Source organism: Lissotriton helveticus, chromosome 5_1 (genome assembly GCF_964261635.1).
Source record: "Lissotriton helveticus chromosome 5_1, aLisHel1.1, whole genome shotgun sequence".
NCBI classification, from domain to species: domain Eukaryota; kingdom Metazoa; phylum Chordata; class Amphibia; order Caudata; family Salamandridae; genus Lissotriton; species Lissotriton helveticus.
The window spans coordinates 1,556,709,226-1,556,730,133 of record NC_136065.1 but is presented as its reverse complement, the minus strand read 5'-3'; the positions used below and the strand labels follow the sequence as shown (position 1 = coordinate 1,556,730,133).

Genomic DNA, 20,908 nt, shown 5'->3' with positions numbered 1-20,908 from the left:
GTGGCCCATGTGAGGAGCAGGTATCCCTGAGGGAAAAGTGGGCTTTAAAGTGGACTTCAGCACCGAAAGAGTCTTTTGAAGTCAAGAGGTCGCCACCACATTCAATGGTAACGACTGCTGTGCCTTCTTTGGAGGATGTTCTCTGGTCAAGGCATGGCACTCCTTTTGAGGTTGTTTCTTGTCATAAGGCTCCTTCGAGACCAGTCCTGGAAGGGGGTGTGAGGTTGGCGCATTGGGAGGCAGGAAGAGATGCTCAATGGTGTATTTTGGAACAGAGATCTTTTGACATCTGAAACCAGAGGGTTGTCTTAATCCTGGGTATAGGATTTGTTGGGTGTACTGGAGATCCTTGTTCTTCCAAGTCAGGAGTGAAGCCAAATCACAGTGTCCCACAGAGACTCTGCTGGTGTAATGGGTTACTTGAGGGGTTCCCCAATTTGTCATCAGACGTGAATCCTTCAATGTCCTCAGCATCCACTCCAGCCAGGGGACTCAGTAGGGTCTTGTTGCATTACTGCGTAGTGCACCCACCTTCTCCCCAGTCAGTGCTGGATGGCCTTTTTGCAATAAAAACCAATGCATGTCTAAGAGATGCTCTCTCCATGGTTGATAAGTAGGTAGAGTTTTCAGAAACAGCACTGTTCAGACCACAGGAACTTACTATTGCAAGTTGGTCAAAATTTAAACTGATTCTTTTCAAATTCTTCACCCAAATGAGTCACTCTCATACAACCTGTCCTCTGGTTTTTCAGAACAATGCCAAAGTGTTCGATGGTGAATAAAAGTGCTCATGCAAATCCTGAGTTCCCCTGCCCTCTGTCGTCAAAGGTTACTCGAAAGACATTGACACCCGATGGCGGAAAATAAACCAGTCTGAAGTAAAGTTTGTGTTCTTGTGCATTGAGGGTTTCGGGGCATTTAAAATGAGTCACCTTTAAACTGAAACCACATAATCAAAGACAAATAATTTGCAACATCCCAATCCCAAAGGTAGATGGATGGAGTGTGCAAAACAGGTCTACCTACAGAAGCACTTGCTGCAAACATCTTACTTCCAAGTACCGGGATCTGCTGATCCTTGTGGCTCAACCGGACACTGCTTCTTCAACATTGAATCATTTATAGATTCTCATACATTATTCACCAGTATCAAACTAAAGAATCTTGTACGCATTACATACTTTAGCAGTTTTGCTTTTGCACTTCAATGGGATATTACATGAAAACATAAACTGCTAGTAAATCAAGAGCTGCAAAACACTACCATTCATGGAGTCACTTTATATTCTGTCATTTAATATGTTATGTAGGTCATACAATAGTTGACGTACAAGTCACTCAGCTGATGCTGAGGCTATCACCACAAGTTCGCCCAAAATCCTCACCTGCAGGTTTTGGAGCTGGCGTACTCCCAACATTCTTCTCATCTCGTGGCAGAGGATGGAAAAATGTGTATACGAGGTCACACTAAGGAAGAGAAAAGTATGCAGGTTACACTAGTCCAATTTTAGTAGATTCATATTATAGCCAATGCCCAGTTCTGATGCAATTCCTTAAGGTCTGACAACACCACACCTCGCCACCCAACCCCAAATCACCCATGCCTCGCCCAGACCACCAGCATCTGCCTTTGCCATGTTTTGCGGCTTAGCACTGTAAATTATCTTTGAGTAATAAAAAGAACCAAGAAGGAGACAGAAACATGATCAAAAGTTGAGCTGTAAACAATATGAGAGGAAAGAAATGAGAGTGGAGAAAAGAAGAGATAAAAGAACAGATTTGGAAAAATGACAACAGAAATATGATATAGGAAAAGTGAGATTTTGTTAAAGAGAAAAAAGAAACAGGAGTATAATACAGGACAAAAAAATAGATAAATGGAGCAAAGTCGGAAACATTTGAAAGAAAAAGAATGAATAAAACTGAGAACGCAGTGCAAGAAATTTAGGAGATAAAACATTTCTTTTGGTCAGCCTATGCTTATTACTAACTTAGTAGTAAGGTAAAAACCTTACTCTTTAATGACATTTAATAATGTAGACCAAAACAGTGAAATTAAAAATTAAAAATATTGTAAAATGTTGATATTCTCACTCAATTATAAAAAGGATCAGAAAAACAAAGGCATTAAGCAGTGATGGCTGCTAAATGAACCTTAAATCTAGACCAATTGGAGTCCTGATTGGGCAAGGTATAATAAATAAGGTAGGATGATGTTCTCCTGCACTATAATGGTGTCATGGTTCCTAGCGCGACACCACAAGCAGAAACATTTCTATTTAAGGACAGAGCATGCTTCAGTGGAAATGCATTTAGCCTCTTTCAAAATGTTCATGCAATCTGCTTTGAGACTAGGAGCCATGCTGCCAAATTCAACAAATTAATCATTTGGAGAGGTCTGGTTTGAGTGGCAGACATTTGCACTGGGCTATGGAAAATGGTCAGAGATCGGTTTACTACCACTGTCTCGGCCAATCCGGAGCAATTAGTATCATTGTGATAGGTGACCTGTATAGTTTCTGCATTACGCGCGGAATTGGTGGAAATTCATAGAGAAATGGAGTTGACCAATCTAGGGCATTGCCCAGGAATTGTGGCATTTTTTGTTTATGGTGGTGGCAAATAAATCTATTGTTGGTGTGCCCCAGTCGTTGAAGATGGATACCACAATCTCATCATTGAGGACCCATTAGTGATTCTCTTTGTGGCAACAACTGAAAAAATCCACCTCCAGATTTTAAACGCCTGGGATATGAAAGGCTGTGGTAATAGAAAGTCCTCTTGCTGGAGCTCAATGCAACAAAGTGGGAGCTTTAAGAGAAAACTGTCTTAACCTTGTTTCGCCTAGTTTGTTTATATAAAATATTATAGTAGTGTTGTCTGTCTGAATCATGATGTCTTTTGATTCAAGAGATAAAAGAAAAGCCTTGAGAGCCAGGTGAACAGCTTTCAACTCTTGCAGATTTATATGCTAGGACTGTTCTTTTCAAGACCCAAGAACTCAAATGGCAAGATGTTTCATATACGCGCGCCAACCTGTAAATGAGGCGTCTGTGATAATAGTTTGAACTGGTGTTGGTTTCTCAATGGGAACTTCTGATAGAATAATGTGATGGTTGGCCCACCATGAGAGAGATTGGAGTGCAATGACTGAAAGGAGAATTTGCTCTTCCCTGAGACCTCTCTTTTGTGATCATCGATCTTCCAGGCACATCTGGAAAGGTCTTATGTAAAGGCGTGCATTTGGCACGATGGACATGCAAGATGCCATTGATCCCAGAAGAGATGCTACTTGACGGACTGTTATCTGGATTCATTCTTTTTTGATCTGTGTTTAAAGTTGCGCCCAGAAAAGTGAGACACTGCACTAATGTGGATATTGGCTTTTCTGCATTGACCTGAAGGCCTAGTAACGCCAGAAGAGATGTTGTCATGGCGTAGTTTTGTTTGGCTTTTGTCTAAAGAACCGACTCCTATTAGCCAGTCATCCAGGTATGGATATATGAAAATACTTTTCTCCTTAGTTGCACCGCTACCAAGTCAAACAAGCTTTATTCGACCAATGCAGTCATAAAAGCACATAAAGACAGCTATACAAATATGAATACATAATTTCATTTAAAAAGACCATAGAAAGTAATTAAAAAAGCTTGTTTGGCGAAAAACAATTATATACATCATTAAAAGTACCAAGAATTCCATTATTCACTGGAGCGATCACTGACCTCTAGGCCAATATTAACACCATAAAAACTCGATTCGGAGACCGGCCTCAGTATTACATCTTACAACAATACATTTCTAACACCTAAAGACACTATGCACTTAGCACTGGGGGAAAGGAACCGCACATCAGCTGTTAGATTACAAATTCTACAAAATATTAACATAATTAATGCAGATGAAATATAATTAATAATTGATTTTGATTTTGCCCGAACTATCCATATCCACCCAAGATATCTAGCAACTGCTATAGAAATAGAAGATGCAGTGTTAGTACATATAATTCTTTCTGCTACTAAGCTGCTTCTTGTCCCCACTGCCATGCACTTGGAGAAGGTACAAGGAGCTGACTTTAGGCCAAAAAGGGAGTACTAGTAATGGGGGTGATGCTACCACAAACCACAGGAATTGCCTGTGGTGAGGGATGAGTGGGATGTGGAAGTACACATCTTGCAGGTCTACAGCACAAAGCTTATTGTTCTTCCTGATGTTTGGGAAGATTTGGTACAAAGCTAGCATTCTGAATTTTTCAATTGTCATGAATTTGTTGAGAAACCGGAGGTCCAGAATTGGCTAAAATTAGTTGGATTGATTTTTCTTTTGGAAAAGAAAGTTAACTCGAATAAACCCCTTGATTTTTCTGATGTTGCAGAATGTTCTCTATGCTTTCTTTTGTAATAACAGGGATGTTTCTTTTTTGATGTTGTCCAAATGTGCTGAAGTGATCTGTTGTGGAAGCAATGGTGGAGTAACGGAAAAGCAAAGAGCGTAGCCACTTCGAATGATATTTATCACCCATTTGTCTGTTGTGATCTTTTTCCACTCATCTGGGAAAAATGTCACCACTCCCCTCACAGCAGGGCGAAACCGTGGAGGGGGAGAGTACCTCTCATTGCTTGAATTGAGAGTTTTTGCCCTTGGTCTGAAAGGCCTTATGCGGAGAGGCTCTTCTTATTTAAAATCTGTTCTGGAATGGCCTCTGAGATTGCCTTTGTTGCTGCTGGTACTGATAAGGCCATCTAGGGGTATTAACCCTATGATAGTAGCCTTGTTTGTCTCTAGGTTTGAATTGTTTAAAGACCCTCTTTTGCTTTTCTAAACCAACAGCTTTTAGTGTCTCAGCTTCGTTTTTCATGCGTACCATCTCCTCTTCTGTGTGTTGTCCAAGGAGAGATGACCCTGAAAATGGCAAATTAGCACCTGGTTTGAAGGACGAAAGTCTTAACCTGATGCACAAGTTACTACTTGTGTAACGATATATCTGTAAGAGACATTAGTTAGTATTAGATTCCTTACCGACTCACCCATCCTCCCCGTTCTGCGAACCAATATCTAGGGTTAGGGTTACCCCCTTTCAGGGCCCTAGTTTCAATGGCACCAGTGTTGGTTTTTAACATGGCTCTGCGTTTCTGGCGCGGAAAAGCTGTGTCTAAGAACTGACGTCAGCATGCGGAGGCGGCGTCTAAGTACTCCCTCCGACGTCATCACGGCGCCCCACGACGCCGACGACGGACGCGGAGCCGCAGACGACGCCTACCGACGCGCAAGGGAACTGCTACGCAAAAATTTCCGGATCCAGTCTGACGCCTGGGGATATTCTAAGGTAAGGAATCTAATACTAACTAATGTCTCTTACAGATGCATCATGTGGCAGACAGTGGCTGACAGTTCTACAGAAGTACTGATGGCCTGATTAGAGATAAGAGAGCCCTCTTTAACCATCACCGGGTAGTCTTGCTATCGATGGGATGGTAGATCATCCATGAAGGATTTCATGCCTTACCAGAATTCAATGGTATCTTCCAAACAGAGCCTCTGAATTCTGTGGGAGCTGTGCCGCACATTATCTTGCCTATATCATCCATTCTTTTGCTTTTTTGTTCTGGAGGAACTGCAGTTTGCAGATTTGAGGCATGCCTTCTTCTCACCACAGTTACAATTATCGAATTCAGTTTTGGATCGGACTTGAGAAACTCCGGATCTTGTTGTGGAAGCTTATATTTTTTAAGTGGTCTCTGTGGCTGGATTTAAGAATTTCTACAGTACGATTTCCATAAGACCAGGAAGCAGTGGGAGAAGAGGTCTAGATGGAGCTCTGGGCTGTAGACTCTCTAGTATTACTGACACCAAATGTTGAGGAGCAGCAACTTGAATATTACATTTTGTGGCTCTCCTACGAGAGCATTCAATAATGCCAGAATGTCATCCACGGATGAAATTCTAGATGGTGACTGGGCAGGAGAAGTGGGCATATAGGAAGTAGAAGTAGTATCCGGTAATGTTCCTCTTGTAGATTGTGTCATGGTTCTAGGTGATACTGGTTTTGGAGGAGGCGTTTTAATTGGTGATGGAGCCTTCCATTTACAAATTGGTGGCATAGAGGTCCCCCTATTGCACTGCCTACATGCGAAAGATTTAAGGGTTGTGAGTGCACCTAAAGAGGATCTTCTGATGGTATAACAGGACGGATTGGTGTAAGATTCGTGACCTGATTGGGAGATGGAGGGTCCAAACGCTAGGACGACCCAGGCCAATGTGATGAAGATGATGATATCTCCATGTGAACATCTCTCGACGTCGAAAATGATGCCATCAACATCATACCTTAGGCATGACTGAATTCTTCGGTGGTGAAATATGCCTCTTCGACGCCAAGTGTTTATCTGGGTTTTGGTGTCTACATTAATTGCAGCAAATTTGATGTAGAATGATGCGATTTCGACGTTGAACATATTGACTTTGATGCAGAGCAGTGGGACCTCGATGCTGAGTGGTGTGACATCTATGTTGGAGTCCTGTAGCAGGATGGTGCCATAACTTTCAACAGCGACATCGATTTCCTTGCCGTCAAATCATGACATCAATGAGAACGATGAGGGTGTCAATGTCATTAAAGAGACCTCTTGGAATCAGATTTTCTTTTGTGGGAGTTTGTACCAGATTTTTTCCTCTGTGGAGAGTGGTGGGAGGAAGAGCTCTACTAGCTCTATCTCTACTCCTTGTCTGCCATCGATCCCCGCAGACTTATGCCTTCTCTATCCAAGAGAGTTCTTTTTGACATTTTCTTACAAATGTCACACCTCTTAGTGAGGTGTTGGGGAGACAAACACACCACACATAGCTTGTGTGAGTAAGAAGAAGCTTTCTTCCTGCCACAGAATGGACACTTAATGAAGAGAGCAGGCATTTTGACAAAAAAACTCTCTTCAACAAGTCTGAATGCTCAGAAATGAATATGCTACTTACCAGTATGCATCTGTTCTTGGCATGTAGGGCTGCTAACATTCATATCTTAGCATTAGATCGCCGCCTAGTGTTGGGTCCGGATGATCGCACATTGTTGTCCTGGAAGAGTCTTCGAAGTATCCTGAGATAGGTGGCTCCTCCCCTGGACTACAGTGCGCATGGGCATCGGCTCCATCCCCAGATTGTTTTTCGCCATTGTGGCAGAAGATGGAGTGAAAAGTGTAAAGGATGTCCATGCTAAAGACTTAATACAATAGTATATCTGCAGCTGCGACAGGCACCGGGGAGGAGGGTGGGCGATATGAATGTTAGCAGCCCTACATGCCAAGAACAGATGCATACTGGTAAGTAGCATATTCAGTTCGAGGCATGTGGGCTGCTAAATTCATATCTTAGCATAGAATACATAGCAGTCCCTCCATCAGCGGCGGTTGCCCGTGCCAGCTGCAGAAACCTGAAAAAGTGTTTTGAGAACAGCCTGTCCTACAGCAGCTTGCTGCTTGGAATGTACATCAACACAGTAGTGTTTTGTAAAGGTATGTGGTGTAACCCACGTGGCTGCTCTGCAAATGTCCTCTAAAGGGATGTTTCCTAGGAAAGCCATGGATGCCCCCAATTTGCGTGTGGAGTGCGCCCTTGGGGGTATCGTTAAAGTGCGCTTGGCCTTTTGATAACATATTTGGATGCACTTAAGAATCCACCTGGCTATTCCCGCTTTGGAAATAGGGTTGCCTTTGTGTTGTGGTGAGAAGGCAACAAAAAGCTGTTTTGTTTTCCTAAAGTGTTGTGTCCTGTCTATGTAGTACATCAACGCCCTCCGTACATCTAAGGTATGGAGCATTCTTTCCGCCACCGTTTGTGGGTTTTGGAAGAATGCTGGCAAGTCAATAGTTTGGTTGAGATGAAACTGTGACACCACCTTCGGAAGGAATTTGGGGTTAGTACGTAGCACTACCCTATTTGGATGAATCTGAATGAATGGCTCTTGGATTGTGAGCGCTTGTAGCTCACTAACACGCCTTAATGACGTAATAGCAATTAGGAAAGCTACTTTCCACGTCAGGAACTGGAGTTCACACGAGTGCAGTGGCTCAAATGGTGGTCCCATCAGTCTGGTGAGGACCACATTGAGGTTCCACACCGGAGCTGGCGGTGTTCTTGGGGGAATGACTCGTTTCAGACCTTCAAGGAAAGCTTTAATGGCAGGCACTCTGAAGAGAGAGAGATGCTGCCTGTTCTGAAGATAAGCCGCTATGGCGGATAGATGTATCCGAATGGAAGTGTACGCAAGATTGCACTTGTAAAGGTGTAACAGATAGCAAATGATGTTAGGGATAGATGCATCGAGCGGGTTGATGTCATTGGCTGTACAGTAAATGACGAAACGCTTCCATTTTGCAGCATAGCATGCTCTGGTAGTTGGCCTCCTTGCCTCCTTGATGATGTTCATACATTCTGGAGGTAGGTTAAGGTAGCCAAACTCTAGGACTTCAGGAGCCAGATCGCCAGGTTGAGCTGTTGCGGATCTGGATGCTGAATTTCTCCATGGTTCTGCGTCAAAAGTCTGGGCGTGAGGCGCAGTCTTTGATGCGGCACCACTGATAGTTCGAGGAACGTGGTGTACCAGGCCTGGCGCGCCCACGTTGGAGCAACCAGGATGAGAGTCATCGAGTGTTGCCTTAGTTTTCTCGCCACCAGTGGTATCAGAGGTGTTGGCGGAAAAGCGTACGCAAATTGGCCTGACCAGTTCATCCATATCGCATTGCCTTGCGACTGTGGGTGAGGAAACCTGGCGTCAAAAAGTGTTGGCATTTTGCGTTTTCTTTTGTTGCAAACAGGTCTATCTCTGGATGACCCCACTGCTGGAAGTACGGGTGGAGTACAGATGGGTGTAACTCCCACTCGTGCATTTGATGGCTGTATCTGCTGAGCAGATCCGCCATCTGATTGTCCTTTCCCGGGAGGTGTTCTGCCATGAGGAAGATGTTCCTCTGAATGGCCCACCGCCACATGCCCTGAGCCAGATGAGACAGCTGCGGCGAGTGGGTGCCCCCCTGCTTCTGAATGTAGTACATCGCGGTCATGTTGTCCGTCCGGACTAACACTACCTTGTTGCACAGATGTACAATGAAGGACTTGAGAGCCATGAAGATTGCCATCAGTTCTAGATAGTTGATGTGCATCTTCTGTTGCTGCTTCGTCCATAGTCCCTGCACTGTGTAATCGAGCACATGAGCTCCCCATCCCTGGAGAGATGCGTCCGTTGTCAGGATAATCTGTGGCACTGGCTCGTGGAACAGTCGGCCCTTGCAAAGGTTGTGTGGAGTCCACCAATGCAGAGAGTCGTATGCCCGACTGGTAACCAACACTAGGTCTGTCAATTGACCCCGAGCCTGTGTCCACTGATTTGCTAAGCACTCCTGGAGCGGGCGCATATGTAACCGTGCGTGAGGGACTATGAAGATGCAGGAGGCCATCATGCCTATCAACTGCATGAACACTCTCGCTGGAAGTGAGTGTTGTGGTCTGAACTTCTGGATTAGAGACAGCATGCTGTCTATCCTGACTTGGTTTGGCTGAGCCATGGCCGTCAGGGTATTGATCGTCGCACCTAGAAACTGCCGGACTTGTGCCGGTTGAAGATGCGACTTCGGGTAGTTCAATGAGAAACCTAGATTGTGAAGGAGGTGAATGGTAGTTGACATGTCTGCGGCGCACTGTTGCTCCGACTTGGCTTGAACGAGCCAGTCGTCCAGGTAGGGGTAGACATGGATGTTCTGCCTCCTGAGGTGCGCCGCTACTGTCGCCAGACACTTGGTAAACACCCTCGGGGCTGTAGTGACTCCGAAGGGTAGGACCTTGAATTGGTAATGCTTGCCTTGGATAGTGAACCTGAGGTATTTCCTGTGGGACGGGTGTAGTGGAATGTGGAAATAAGCATCCTTGAGATCTAAGGTTGCTAAGAAGTCCCCTTGGTTTAACAAGGGAAGAATCTGTTGCAGTGTAAGCATATGGAAATGTTCTGACAGTATATACAGGTTGAGGGGACGTAGATCCAGAATGGGTCTGAGAGATCCGTCCTTCTTTGGAATAAGGAAGTACAGGGAATATACCCCCGTGCCTTCCTCTCCCACTGGCACGAGCTCGATTGCGCCTTTTTGCAGCATCGCCACTACTTCCTGCTGCAATAAGTGCAAATGCTCTGCGGACATAGGCCTTTGCCTTGGTGGAATGTTGGGTGGAGTGGATTTTAGCTCTAGACAATAACCGTACTGTACTAGTTGCCGCACCCACCTGTCTGTGGTGATCTTTCTCCAGACGGGCAGGAACTGCTGCAGTCTTCCCCCGACAGGTGTCAAGTGGTCGGGGGGCAGTGACAGAGAGTCACTGTTTTGTCGGGGTGGAGGAGCGGGAGTTGTTATTCCCTCTGCCGCGTCCCCTGGTGCGGTTTCCTCGGTAACCCCCTTTGTTTTGTTTGGTGTACGAGGATTGTGCTCCACCTCTCGCGAATTGCGACTGTTGACCCATCTGTCCTCTGGTGACTCCACGCGCACCTGAGCGACGAAAAGTGTTGCCACGAAACTGTTGTGACTGGAGTGCCCCCATCGACTTAGCAGTTTCAGTGTCTTTCTTAATTTTTTCTAGGGTGGTGTCAACATCTGGACCAAACAGACTATCAGGATTGACTGGCTGATTAAGTATGGTCGTCTGAATATCTGGTTTAAACCCCGAGATGCGGAGCCACGCCTGTCGTCTCAGCATAACGCTAGTGTTGATAGCTCTAGCTGCTGTGTCTGCGGCGTCAAGTGCACACTTGATGGCTGCGTTTGAGATCAGCTTTCCCTCCTCAATAAGCAGTTTGGTGCCCTCTTGAAACTGTGGAGGCAGGTGTTGTATAATCTGTTCTAGGGTGTCGTAATGCGCCCTATCGTAACGTGCAAAGAGTGCTTGTGTATTTGCAATGCGCCAAAAATTTGCGGCCTGTGCAGCTACTCTTTTGCCCCCTGCCTCTAGCACTTTGGACTCTTTATCCGGGGGAGGAGCTTCACCCGTCGTCTGGGAGTTGGCACGTTTCCTGGCATTTGCGACCACAAGAGAGTCCAGTGGCAACTGTCCCCGAATGTATGCGGGGTCTGCAGGTGCTGGTCTGTACTTCTTTTCAATACGTGGATTGACCACTCGTGCTCTGGTAGGCTCTTTAAATACGTCCGCAGCATGCTTGAGGACTCCTTTAAGCATAGGCAGCGTTTTCACTGTCCTTTCAGAGACTGAAAATGTGTCGAAAAGGAAGTCTTCTTCTACCGGGTCAGCATGCATGTCCACATCATGATTGGCTGCTGCCCTCTCAATTAGTGCATGAAAACCTGCTGAATCCTCTGTTGGGGATGCACGTGCGTTGAAAGGCTGCGGGTCATGCCCCACACTTTGGGTGCCCTTGTCACCAGTGTCATCATATGAATCAGGTTGTGCATCTGGTTCGTTGATAGGGAAGGTGTATTGCTCGTCCTCATCATACCCCTCACCCTCAGAGTGTTCTGGTGAGGGAGTAGGGCTCCGTCTTGGAGGAGGCTGGATAGGTTCCATGAGGCCTGAAGCGTCTAGGGGCACCCTTTTCTTCTTCAGTGGGATGACATAGGAGTCCACGGGCTCTGAAGTGATTTTCCTTTTATAAAGGGTCAATTTGCCTGTGTCAGCGTCGATAAAATGCTCTGAATCATCTCCTGATTCGAGTACCCGACCTGGAAGTGGGCTAGCCGTTGAAGAAACCGGCGCCGATTTGGTGGAAAAGGCTTTCGGCGCCTCCTTTGGCGGCAGAATGAAGAGAAGTTTGCCAGAAGGCTTTGCCGGATTGTCTGTCTGCGCCTGCGGCGATGAGATCGGAGCAGACGTAGCAGAGGCCTTCTCCCTGATTCTCTGTAGTGATTCGGCGATGGGGGACGCCTCACTCACAGTGGGTTTTGACGCCGACGAGGATGTCTTGACCTTTCCCTTGGATCCGACGTCTTGATGGGCCTTGTGCGTCTTGGACGAAGACGCTGCTGGCACCGACCCCGAATCCTTGGACCGGTGCGCAGACGTGCCAGTTTTTGATCCGTGCGCCTGCGTAGCCTCCGTGTCCACTACGCGTCCGCCTGACGATGGTTTAGTCGGAGCCGGAGCCGCGGCGTCGGCTTTGGCGTGCTTGGACGGCGTTGCAGCGGTTGACCCGTGCCGACCATCTTTCTTAGAGGACCCCTCCTCTGGCGTCGATTTAGATGTAGCAGCTGTTGAATCGACGGATTTCTTCGACTTCTGCGGACCGGAGGTCGACGGAGTCGATGAAGTAGCGGCCACAGTCGTTTTCGTCGGTACGGCAGCCATCTTAGGGACATTCGAGTCCTTAAGTTTCGGTTTCGGGTCAGCCATTTTAGATGTAGTCGAGCCCGATGGTTTCGGTTTCGGTTTCGATACAGTCGGCTCAGCAAGTATGTCCGTGGCCGGGCCGGGCCGGGCCAGAAGGCGGGGCCGTGGCTTGCGGCACGGGGTCTTGGGTAAGGCCTACAGGCGATCCCGTGACCCGATCGGTATCTTCGTAACCTTCGGGGCAGAGCTCGTCCCCTGAGCTATCTGCCGCGGCCCCATAAATCTCTTCGTCGTCTCCTACCTCGTCGACGTATTCAAGGCCTTGACCCACGACTCCGTCGTCGTCTACCGGATCCGCCTCGACCTCCGTCTCGGGCGGGGAGATCTGAAGATGATGACCCTGGTCCTCGTCTTCTTGGTCGCCGAAGATGTTTTCCGGATCCGGGGCCGCTTGTCTGGCTTCCAGGCGCACCGCGCGCCGAAGCTTGAGAGTCTTCTTAGACCGGAACTGTGCGCAGGCCTTGCACTTGCCGTCGTCGTGGTCTGGTGAAAGGCATTTGTTACAGACCGGGTGTAAATCGATGTGTGGGTACTTGGACCCACAGAGCGGGCAGTACTTAAACGGGCTCCGCTCCATGTTAGAAAGTTGCAGTCGTGTCGCGATGAGAAGGCCTCAAAGTCCGAAGAGCAAAAACACTCCGCTGATTCCGGCTCCAAGAGACGGAAGACTCGAGACCGTGCGCAGACAATACCGACGCAAAGAAAACGAGGCCTTTTGGCCGCTAAAAGTTAGTTTTTCTCGGTTTCGACAGAGAGACGTCGAGACCACATCCGAACCCAATGGCGGAAAAAAACAATCTGGGGATGGAGCCGATGCCCATGCGCACTGTAGTCCAGGGGAGGAGCCACCTATCTCAGGATACTTCGAAGACTCTTCCAGGACAACAATGTGCGATCATCCGGACCCAACACTAGGCGGCGATCTAATGCTAAGATATGAATTTAGCAGCCCACATGCCTCGAACATATCATTACTGGACAAAAATGTGCAAAATATGTAAAGTAAAACGGTATTTGACGCACTGAGAAATGTCTTCTCACAGAAAAAAGGTGGGAAAAAAATCACATGAGGTGTTCTGAGATTCTGCCTCTGATTCTGACTTACAGGCCAACTGCCACTATAGTACATAGTGGGGTACAAGTCATAGGCGGTTTGTACCCATCATGCAGTTTCTCTCAAGGGGAGCCATTTTCCATGGCAATGTGTTGCAAATATTAAAAGGGACTTTCTTCAAGTAGATATGTGTGATGCTACTCTTCTAACAGCAATGTCCAGGAAAATACATCTGACAGTATACACTGAAAAGGATATCGAAAATGACTTCCACTGATGAACACTATGGAGATATTTTCAAGAATTCTAAATGTATGTTGAAGAAGATGTTCTGGGGTACGCGCAGGCAGCATGGAATTCAGCCAAATTATGTGCTTTGCTTCCAAATTACACATTTGCTCCAAAATGTGTACAATATAATATCCTGTACAAAGGCTGCTTGCTGGCATCCATTTTGGGCTTTAGTTGCAGTAGGTTTGAGTAGTCTCCACTCAAACGTTCATATATCCTGGTAGTTAAGTATAAGGTCAACAGGAGGTAGTAGGCACCAGGCTAAATCGCAAAGGATCCCAGTACCTCCGCGGTCCCAGAGCTCCCAATGCCGATAAAAAAATTCAAATGCTTAAATAAAAAGTCCTGGATCAATTCAGCAACGTCCAAGTAGGACTAGGCCAAAGACAAATTCTTTAAAAAGTCTTCCTTTCCTAGTTCAAAAAAGCACACAGAACTCTTAAGATCTGTCTAGGACCAAGGTTTCTTCCAAGATTCATGGACGTACTGCTGTATGAATCCCTTAGTCTGCCTTGATCAGCATGGTACTGGCAATCTAATCAATTGTGCTCTATTGTTCTCCTCGGCTGCAGTTATACATGTGAGAAGTCCTGAGAAGCAATAGATTATCTGGGTGTGGTGCAATTCACAAGAATACTGTACAGACAATGAATGTCGTGGACATGTGTATGGGTGGGCGCATACCTGCATATGTTATGGTAGTCAAAGTATGCATGCCTGGGAGATTAAGTTTACGCCTGTTACATGGTGTTAGGCCAGTCTAGATTACTGAGGGTAGATTAGAGACGTGTGTCGGTGTTTGAAGTTTGAACTTGCATGTATGCATTTACAAGAATGGCAAGATAGTCTTTGCATTTTACAAGAGCATTTGCCACTGCTAAGCTGCACATTGATCTTTGGACAGCCATTATGAGTTGCAGCATTTTATGTACTCTCATTTTTTGATGGCTGTTTGAGAACCCAATCTCTCAGGGTTGTTCTTTCGACATGTCACACCATGTGCCAAAACCTGGGCACTTGATATCAAATATCATTTATTGATTCCAAAAAAGAGAACCATTACATAATATTTAAAAACAAGATGGTGACTGCAGTACAAAGCAAGACCAATACAAATGTATAGTTGCTCTTTCATTTCAGAATGTCAACTGGAAGAGTATATTGGTACAAAGCAAAAAAAAAAAAAAAGGGTAATCTTTTCCTGACTGGCGGTAGTCATCAACAAAAAAACATAAAAGGAACCTGTCGGCTCTGCATCCAATTCAGACTATCCCTCATTTCCCGATATATTTACCTAATGCAAGAGTGGTAAAATTTGTCCATCTCAAGGTGGTCTCCACTTTCACCTATTTCTTTTGGGAGATTTCAAAATTCAATATTTTCAAGGGTGTTTCACACGTTTGTCTTTGGAGAGGGTGTGTCAAATGAGTTTCCCCAATTTCCTCTCTTAAAATGGTTCCTCAAGACCGCCTCTGTCCCACCAGCATTTAATGCCGATTGACGCCTTTGTGCCTAGGAACACAGACTTTACATAGTCACAAAAACTTCTTGAATGGTCTAAAGAAGTACTGTGAACTATTAACACCAATTCTCCAGAGATTAGCATGTAATCCACGTTGAGAAATAGGCTTTAGACATAATTAATTCAGCTCGTGAGAGCATTCCATTAATGCAAAAGAGCTTGCATCCCAGAAAAGTGAGTGATTCACAATCACAAATCACTCTATTGTCACAACCTTTGCAGAGACTAGATTTCACCATAATTGAATTTTCAGAAACAACAATAAAAATCATATTTCTAAAGAGCAAAACTGAAATACTTCTTGCTTATTTGAGCAATACTGGCCACCATCTGTACAGAGTGTCAATATGTGTTGCCCATGAACATGAAAGACCTACCCAACAACTGGTGATGTTAAACATGCCCTTCATGAGCTAAATGGAAAGGTAGATCACTAGACAATTATAACAACTTAGAAACCGAAAGAATCCTAAACGAGTGAATCAGGTTTTGCACAAAGGAGAGGAACCTAAACCAACCAGACTGACAAAAGACTAGACTTGCTTACGGAGTTAGAAGATTACAGTAACACTGCCCACATCCCTGTAGATCAGCCAGCAGTGTGCAGCACAAGAGAATGTACCACTTTGTTACAGTTATTAAACATTCAAAGTGGAATTACAGGCAACTAATAACATACATAGATAATATTGATCGGTTTTATCAGAAGACTTACTAGACCATTTCAAGATAGAATATACGTGCAGTCACCCCTTAACCTAGCACGGTGGACAGAATAAACATGACATCTCAACAAATATATTATCCACTCTCTATATTACCTCTCTTGTTTCCCCACGGTTTGTTTTCTAAAAAAAAAACGTAACTACATGAATTGCTGTTGAACAACAAGCACCCAAATTTTGGTTTAAAAATGCAAAACCCAAAAAATAATGGAGCACTGACTTCTGGGTCCCCTATGACGACTTCAAACTCAGACTAAAGTCTTATTAGCACATGGAGTCAAAAGACCCCCTTACCCAGTGATCCAAATGGAAACCATCTTAGCTCCTCCAAGGTGTGAAGTTCACCATGTGTTTTTCCCTTATCTTTACACATTTAGGATCCGGACTGGCAAGCTTACTTTCAGAACTTAACATATTTAATTTCCAATTAATCCACTCGGGATAATCTGTGCTCACATAAAGGGTCTCAAATACGGATACCATTTTTTAATCAGATCATACCTCTGGATGTACAACCTCAGGCGCATCCCTGCACATCAGTGTGTGTGGGGTGCATCAAACTGACCAGAACCCACTTCCATTTCTTACTGCATCCACCCACGTTCTGCAAACCCTCTCTACTCCATAAACCCCTCCATCATCTTTGAGTAAGCTTACCTCGGCCACCTCGGGGGCTGCATGGATCAGATGCCAGACATAACCATTAAGCTCCTCTTTTCTCCGCTCTGCCACTGCTTCTCCTCGCGATCGGCCAATAACAAACCTGCTGGGAAAGCTAGACAAAAAATACAGGAAATAGAAGAAAATGAAAAAGCTGAAGACACTGCTGGAACACTGCAAACGTTTCTCTTCTGTTCGACCCCCACAACTATTTTGCTTCTCAGGCCTTTGGACCTCTGTACTCCTATTTTTACTTAACCAGGGTCTCTGGCTTCCTGTTCTCATGTACTATCCCCTTGTTCTGGTATACTCTTTCTGTCCTGCCCAAGAACCCGCTTGACCTTGCCTGCCCTTTTTATCAACCCCCTCCTCACTTGCCCCTACATCTTTCCCCTCCTCTTCTTCAGCTCTCTATTGAGACCCAAGCATGTCCTTATTCTCATTGCAAAGCATCCTGTGATTTTGAGCTCTGTTCTTTTATTGCAGAATGCAGTTTTTCAATACTGGACTTGCTAAAGACCCACAACCTTGGCTGGAAAATTCAAAACATTTGGCTGGGATTCTGAATGACTATGTTTAGTAGTTAAAACTACAGTTGCCGTTACAGGATTAGGACCACAAACATCGCCAACCCTAGCATGCCACCAAAGATTTATTTTCATTACTGGATGAAAAACACGGCTATTACATAGTCAGTTAACTGTGAAAGTGCTGTCCCACTGTTTGGAAGGATTGAAAGTTTACTTTTTCATTATTTGGGTTTCTATTTTTGACTAATAATTACATTTTCCCTCGCAGAGACGTTCCCTTCCAAATAGCGAGTCTCAATATCATGTACTAATGTTTTGTGACAGCAATTGTGGTTGCGAAACACTTGTAATGACCACCTACTTAAAGTATGTGGTAATGCATTCACAAATGAGAAGAGGTCTCCATGGGACCCCTTCCCCTTTGCAAATATATGCGAAAATATTATCATCCCGTTTTCCTTTAAGAAAAACGGGCTGCATTAAAAAAAAAAAGCTGCATTATTTCAAAGTAGTCCCAGACGTGGAGGTCTGCTGAGCCCAGCAGGCCACCATCCCTGGGAGAGCCTGTCATTCCCAATGGGCTCACAAATTGTGAGAGGCTCAAATATTATCATTAATATTATTGAGCCTCGTAATTTGCGACCCCATTGAGAATCGCAAACTGTTAAGCACAATGTTGTACATTTTATTTTGCGCCTTGCAATGTGTGGCAAATTGCGAGACGCAAAATAAAATGTTTGTACATCTGGCCCTAAGCATTTTTGATGATCTGAACCACCATACTATATACAAAAAATTCATAAATAAGCATTCATCAAACAAATATACGAATGATTACATTTTCGAAGCAGCCACAGACCCCCTACGCAATCTTCATGGGCCCCCAGGGGTTCCTAAACCACAGGTTAGGAAGCATGGGTTTAAAGGAAACGGGGGAAAAAAAAAAAAAGAATACGGCAATGTAAACACATAGGCTATGGCTACACATATATAAAAATGAAACTGACAATGCACCGTTAAGGGCTTACATTATACATTTATTTATTAATCGCATTTATAAAGTGAAACTGTCATCATACAGGTATCCTGGAGCTATTAACTTCTGGATAGAGCAGCTGCAAGTGTAAGCACATGGAGGCCACACGGTCGCAGGGGGAGGGCCAGGTCTTCAAGGCTTTCCTGTTGTGCAATAGTTCCGTTGACGATCTAAGAGTGAATGGCAACTTGTTGCAAAGCTGAGCTGCCTTAACTGTACAGGCTCATCCGTCTTGTCTAGTCTAACAGAATCTGGTTACACAGAGGAAGGTCGCTGATGCTGAACTGGGGCATCTCCCATGGGTGTATCTCTTTAAACTCTATTGCAGGGGCACAGGACCCATGCTCTGGAGGGCCTTCAGAACAATACACATAGGTTATCCTCTGTTTCAGAGGAAGCCGATGAAGTCCTTCATCGTGTTGGATATGAAAGATTTTTGTGGTCTGTTTAATGCCAATTTGCCGGCTGACACTTGGATTCTATAAAGTCAGTTAATTAGATAGTCCGTTAATCAGATATTCTGGTGCAAAGCGTTACAGTAATCTAGCCAGCTTGGAATTACGCCGCGCACAATTTCAGATTTTGCTTGGGCTGGCAGCAGTGGCAAAAGCTTTGTGATGTCACAGAGAAGAACAAAGCAGGCACCAGCCACTTTGTTAGTAAGGTTCTCAAGGTTCCGTTTGGGATCAAAAGTAACCCCAAGATTGTGGACAATGTCAGAGAGTTGTAGCTCTTCACCGATCGGAAGACGAAATGTAGGAAGGTGGATACCCGACTATGGTTACCCCAGATTTTTTGCCTTGTGTTTAGCTGGTTTTCGACTTAGTTGGCCTGGGATCCTGCTAATCAGGGTCCCAGGCTATCTGCTCTCTCTTTAAAATGGACTCCATGTACCCTAGGTGCATAACTAATTGGATTGGGTCACCTTATGAGCCCCTGTACAGTGTACTATAGGTACCCAGGGCATAGGTGCATCCAAGGCCTACCAGGGGCTGCAGCATAGCTTTTGCCACCCCTGGCTGGCCATCCAAACAGACACAACTGGCTGATCACTCAGCTTGGGGCAAGGTCCTGTAATCACCCCTTGCTTAGATATAGTATACCTATATCTAAACCTATATCTGGACACATACATACCTATAAGTCACTCCTATGGCAGGCCTTAACAATCCTGGAGGCAGAGTGCTTGGTTTTATGTGAGATGGTGCTCTAGCATGAGCTGTGCCTGTCTCCAGCTTTCGGAAACATTTCCTTATAGCTGTTCCAGAGTATTGCCATACCATATACTCTTAAGTGCATTATAATCCTCGCGGTTATTGCTAACTTTGGTTTGGCTTTATCAAAACATGTCATGTAAGGTGTCATACACTTTGGAATACTACCCCCTCGCCAGTTGTGGCGACGGGGGTAGCATTCCACCCTTCTAGATGGAGAAGACATGTAACTTTACTTAAGCGCGGTAACCAGAGCCTCAGCATCACAAAATGGATGCTGCTGCCACAGACACAAGTCTGGCCTCCTGCTGCTGACCGAAACTTGGCAGGGGAGGCTTGGACAAAAGGTTTCCTGTCACAGGGAGGTGTTACACCACCCCAAACAGGAGATAGTGGATTGGGGCAGGGAGGGCTGAATGAAACTAGACACTGCCTGGGGCACACAAGGTGTCCCATGCAAAATCCAGTCAAACCGGTTCTGGGGCACTCCAGCCCCAGCTCTGGCGCGAAACTGGACAAAGGGAAAGGGGTGTAACCACCCCCTTCCTGGGTCCCACCCATAGGAGGGACCTAGCAGGTAATCCAGCCCCTTGATTTGGAATAAAGGTAGGAGCTGTGCCAGTGCACATCAGATTATCCTGACTGATACTTTGATACAGAACTCTGGACCCTTCGACATCCCACTCGACGTGGAAGACTTAAGAATCTCCCTTCTGGTAAAGGAGTGACCACCCTGTGCAAACAGGCACTATCCAGCGTCCAACGGTTTGCTTTGTTGCAGTTCCCGCCGGAATTCGAGCGACAGAGATCAACAAGACCCAGCTTCCCTGACTTCTAACAGCCCGATCCACAGTCCCAGTGAATCTGAGACCCGTGGAGGTGACGTGAAGCATGGAGCCGGCCATCTTGGAAAAACTATGAAGTGCTGACCGTGCAGCTCCCAAGGCTCCCTCGAAGCTGTGCATTGGGGTTTGAGAAGCCCCAGCCCCGAGCAGCTTTTGCGTCGAAGATCTCCCCTCCAAACTCACCGAGTGCTGCGTGGGGCCCTTTTGCATTTTCCTGCTCGACGCGTTGGTCCGGTCACTTGCCCGTTGGCTAGTGGCCCCAGTACCGACGAATCCTTGAATTGACTCTGCTAGTCTGGTTGCTCCAGACTGGCCCTCGCTCCCCTGAAAAGGAGCAATCTATATGACCTTGCTGGTCCGAGTAAGAAGCGATCTTCAAATCCTGCGCGGGTTGCATTTGCCAAGGCCTGTTGACTCCGATCCGGAAGCCAACACCGCCGACAGTGAGAGCCTTCGTGGGACAGCTCGTGATCCACTCCTGGACGCCCTGGATGCCCCAGAGTCCACGTGGCAGCGGAGACAAGCTTCTCGACAACCACCTGATTGCACCCGACATTGCTTGGTTCCTTCCTGGTTCCATCCTGGTCACTGGCTAGTGACCCAGACTCTGTCCCCTCTGCTTTCAGGTACTCTACATCTTCGATCCACCCTTGGAT

General features: G+C 45.8%; 1 protein-coding gene across 2 annotated transcripts in view; it reads right to left on the bottom strand.

Moving 5' to 3' along the window:
• Positions 1-20,908, bottom strand: part of PIK3C2B (phosphatidylinositol-4-phosphate 3-kinase catalytic subunit type 2 beta) — a 463,326-nt gene that overhangs the window by 11,615 nt on the left and 430,803 nt on the right. For both annotated transcript variants that reach the window (XM_078644643.1, XM_078644644.1), the window contains 2 exons: positions 16,625-16,742; positions 1,386-1,467 (listed from right to left, as the gene is read on the bottom strand). In XM_078644643.1, the coding sequence (XP_078500769.1) occupies positions 1,386-1,467; positions 16,625-16,742 (200 nt within the window). The remainder of the gene's footprint in view (positions 1-1,385; positions 1,468-16,624; positions 16,743-20,908) is intronic.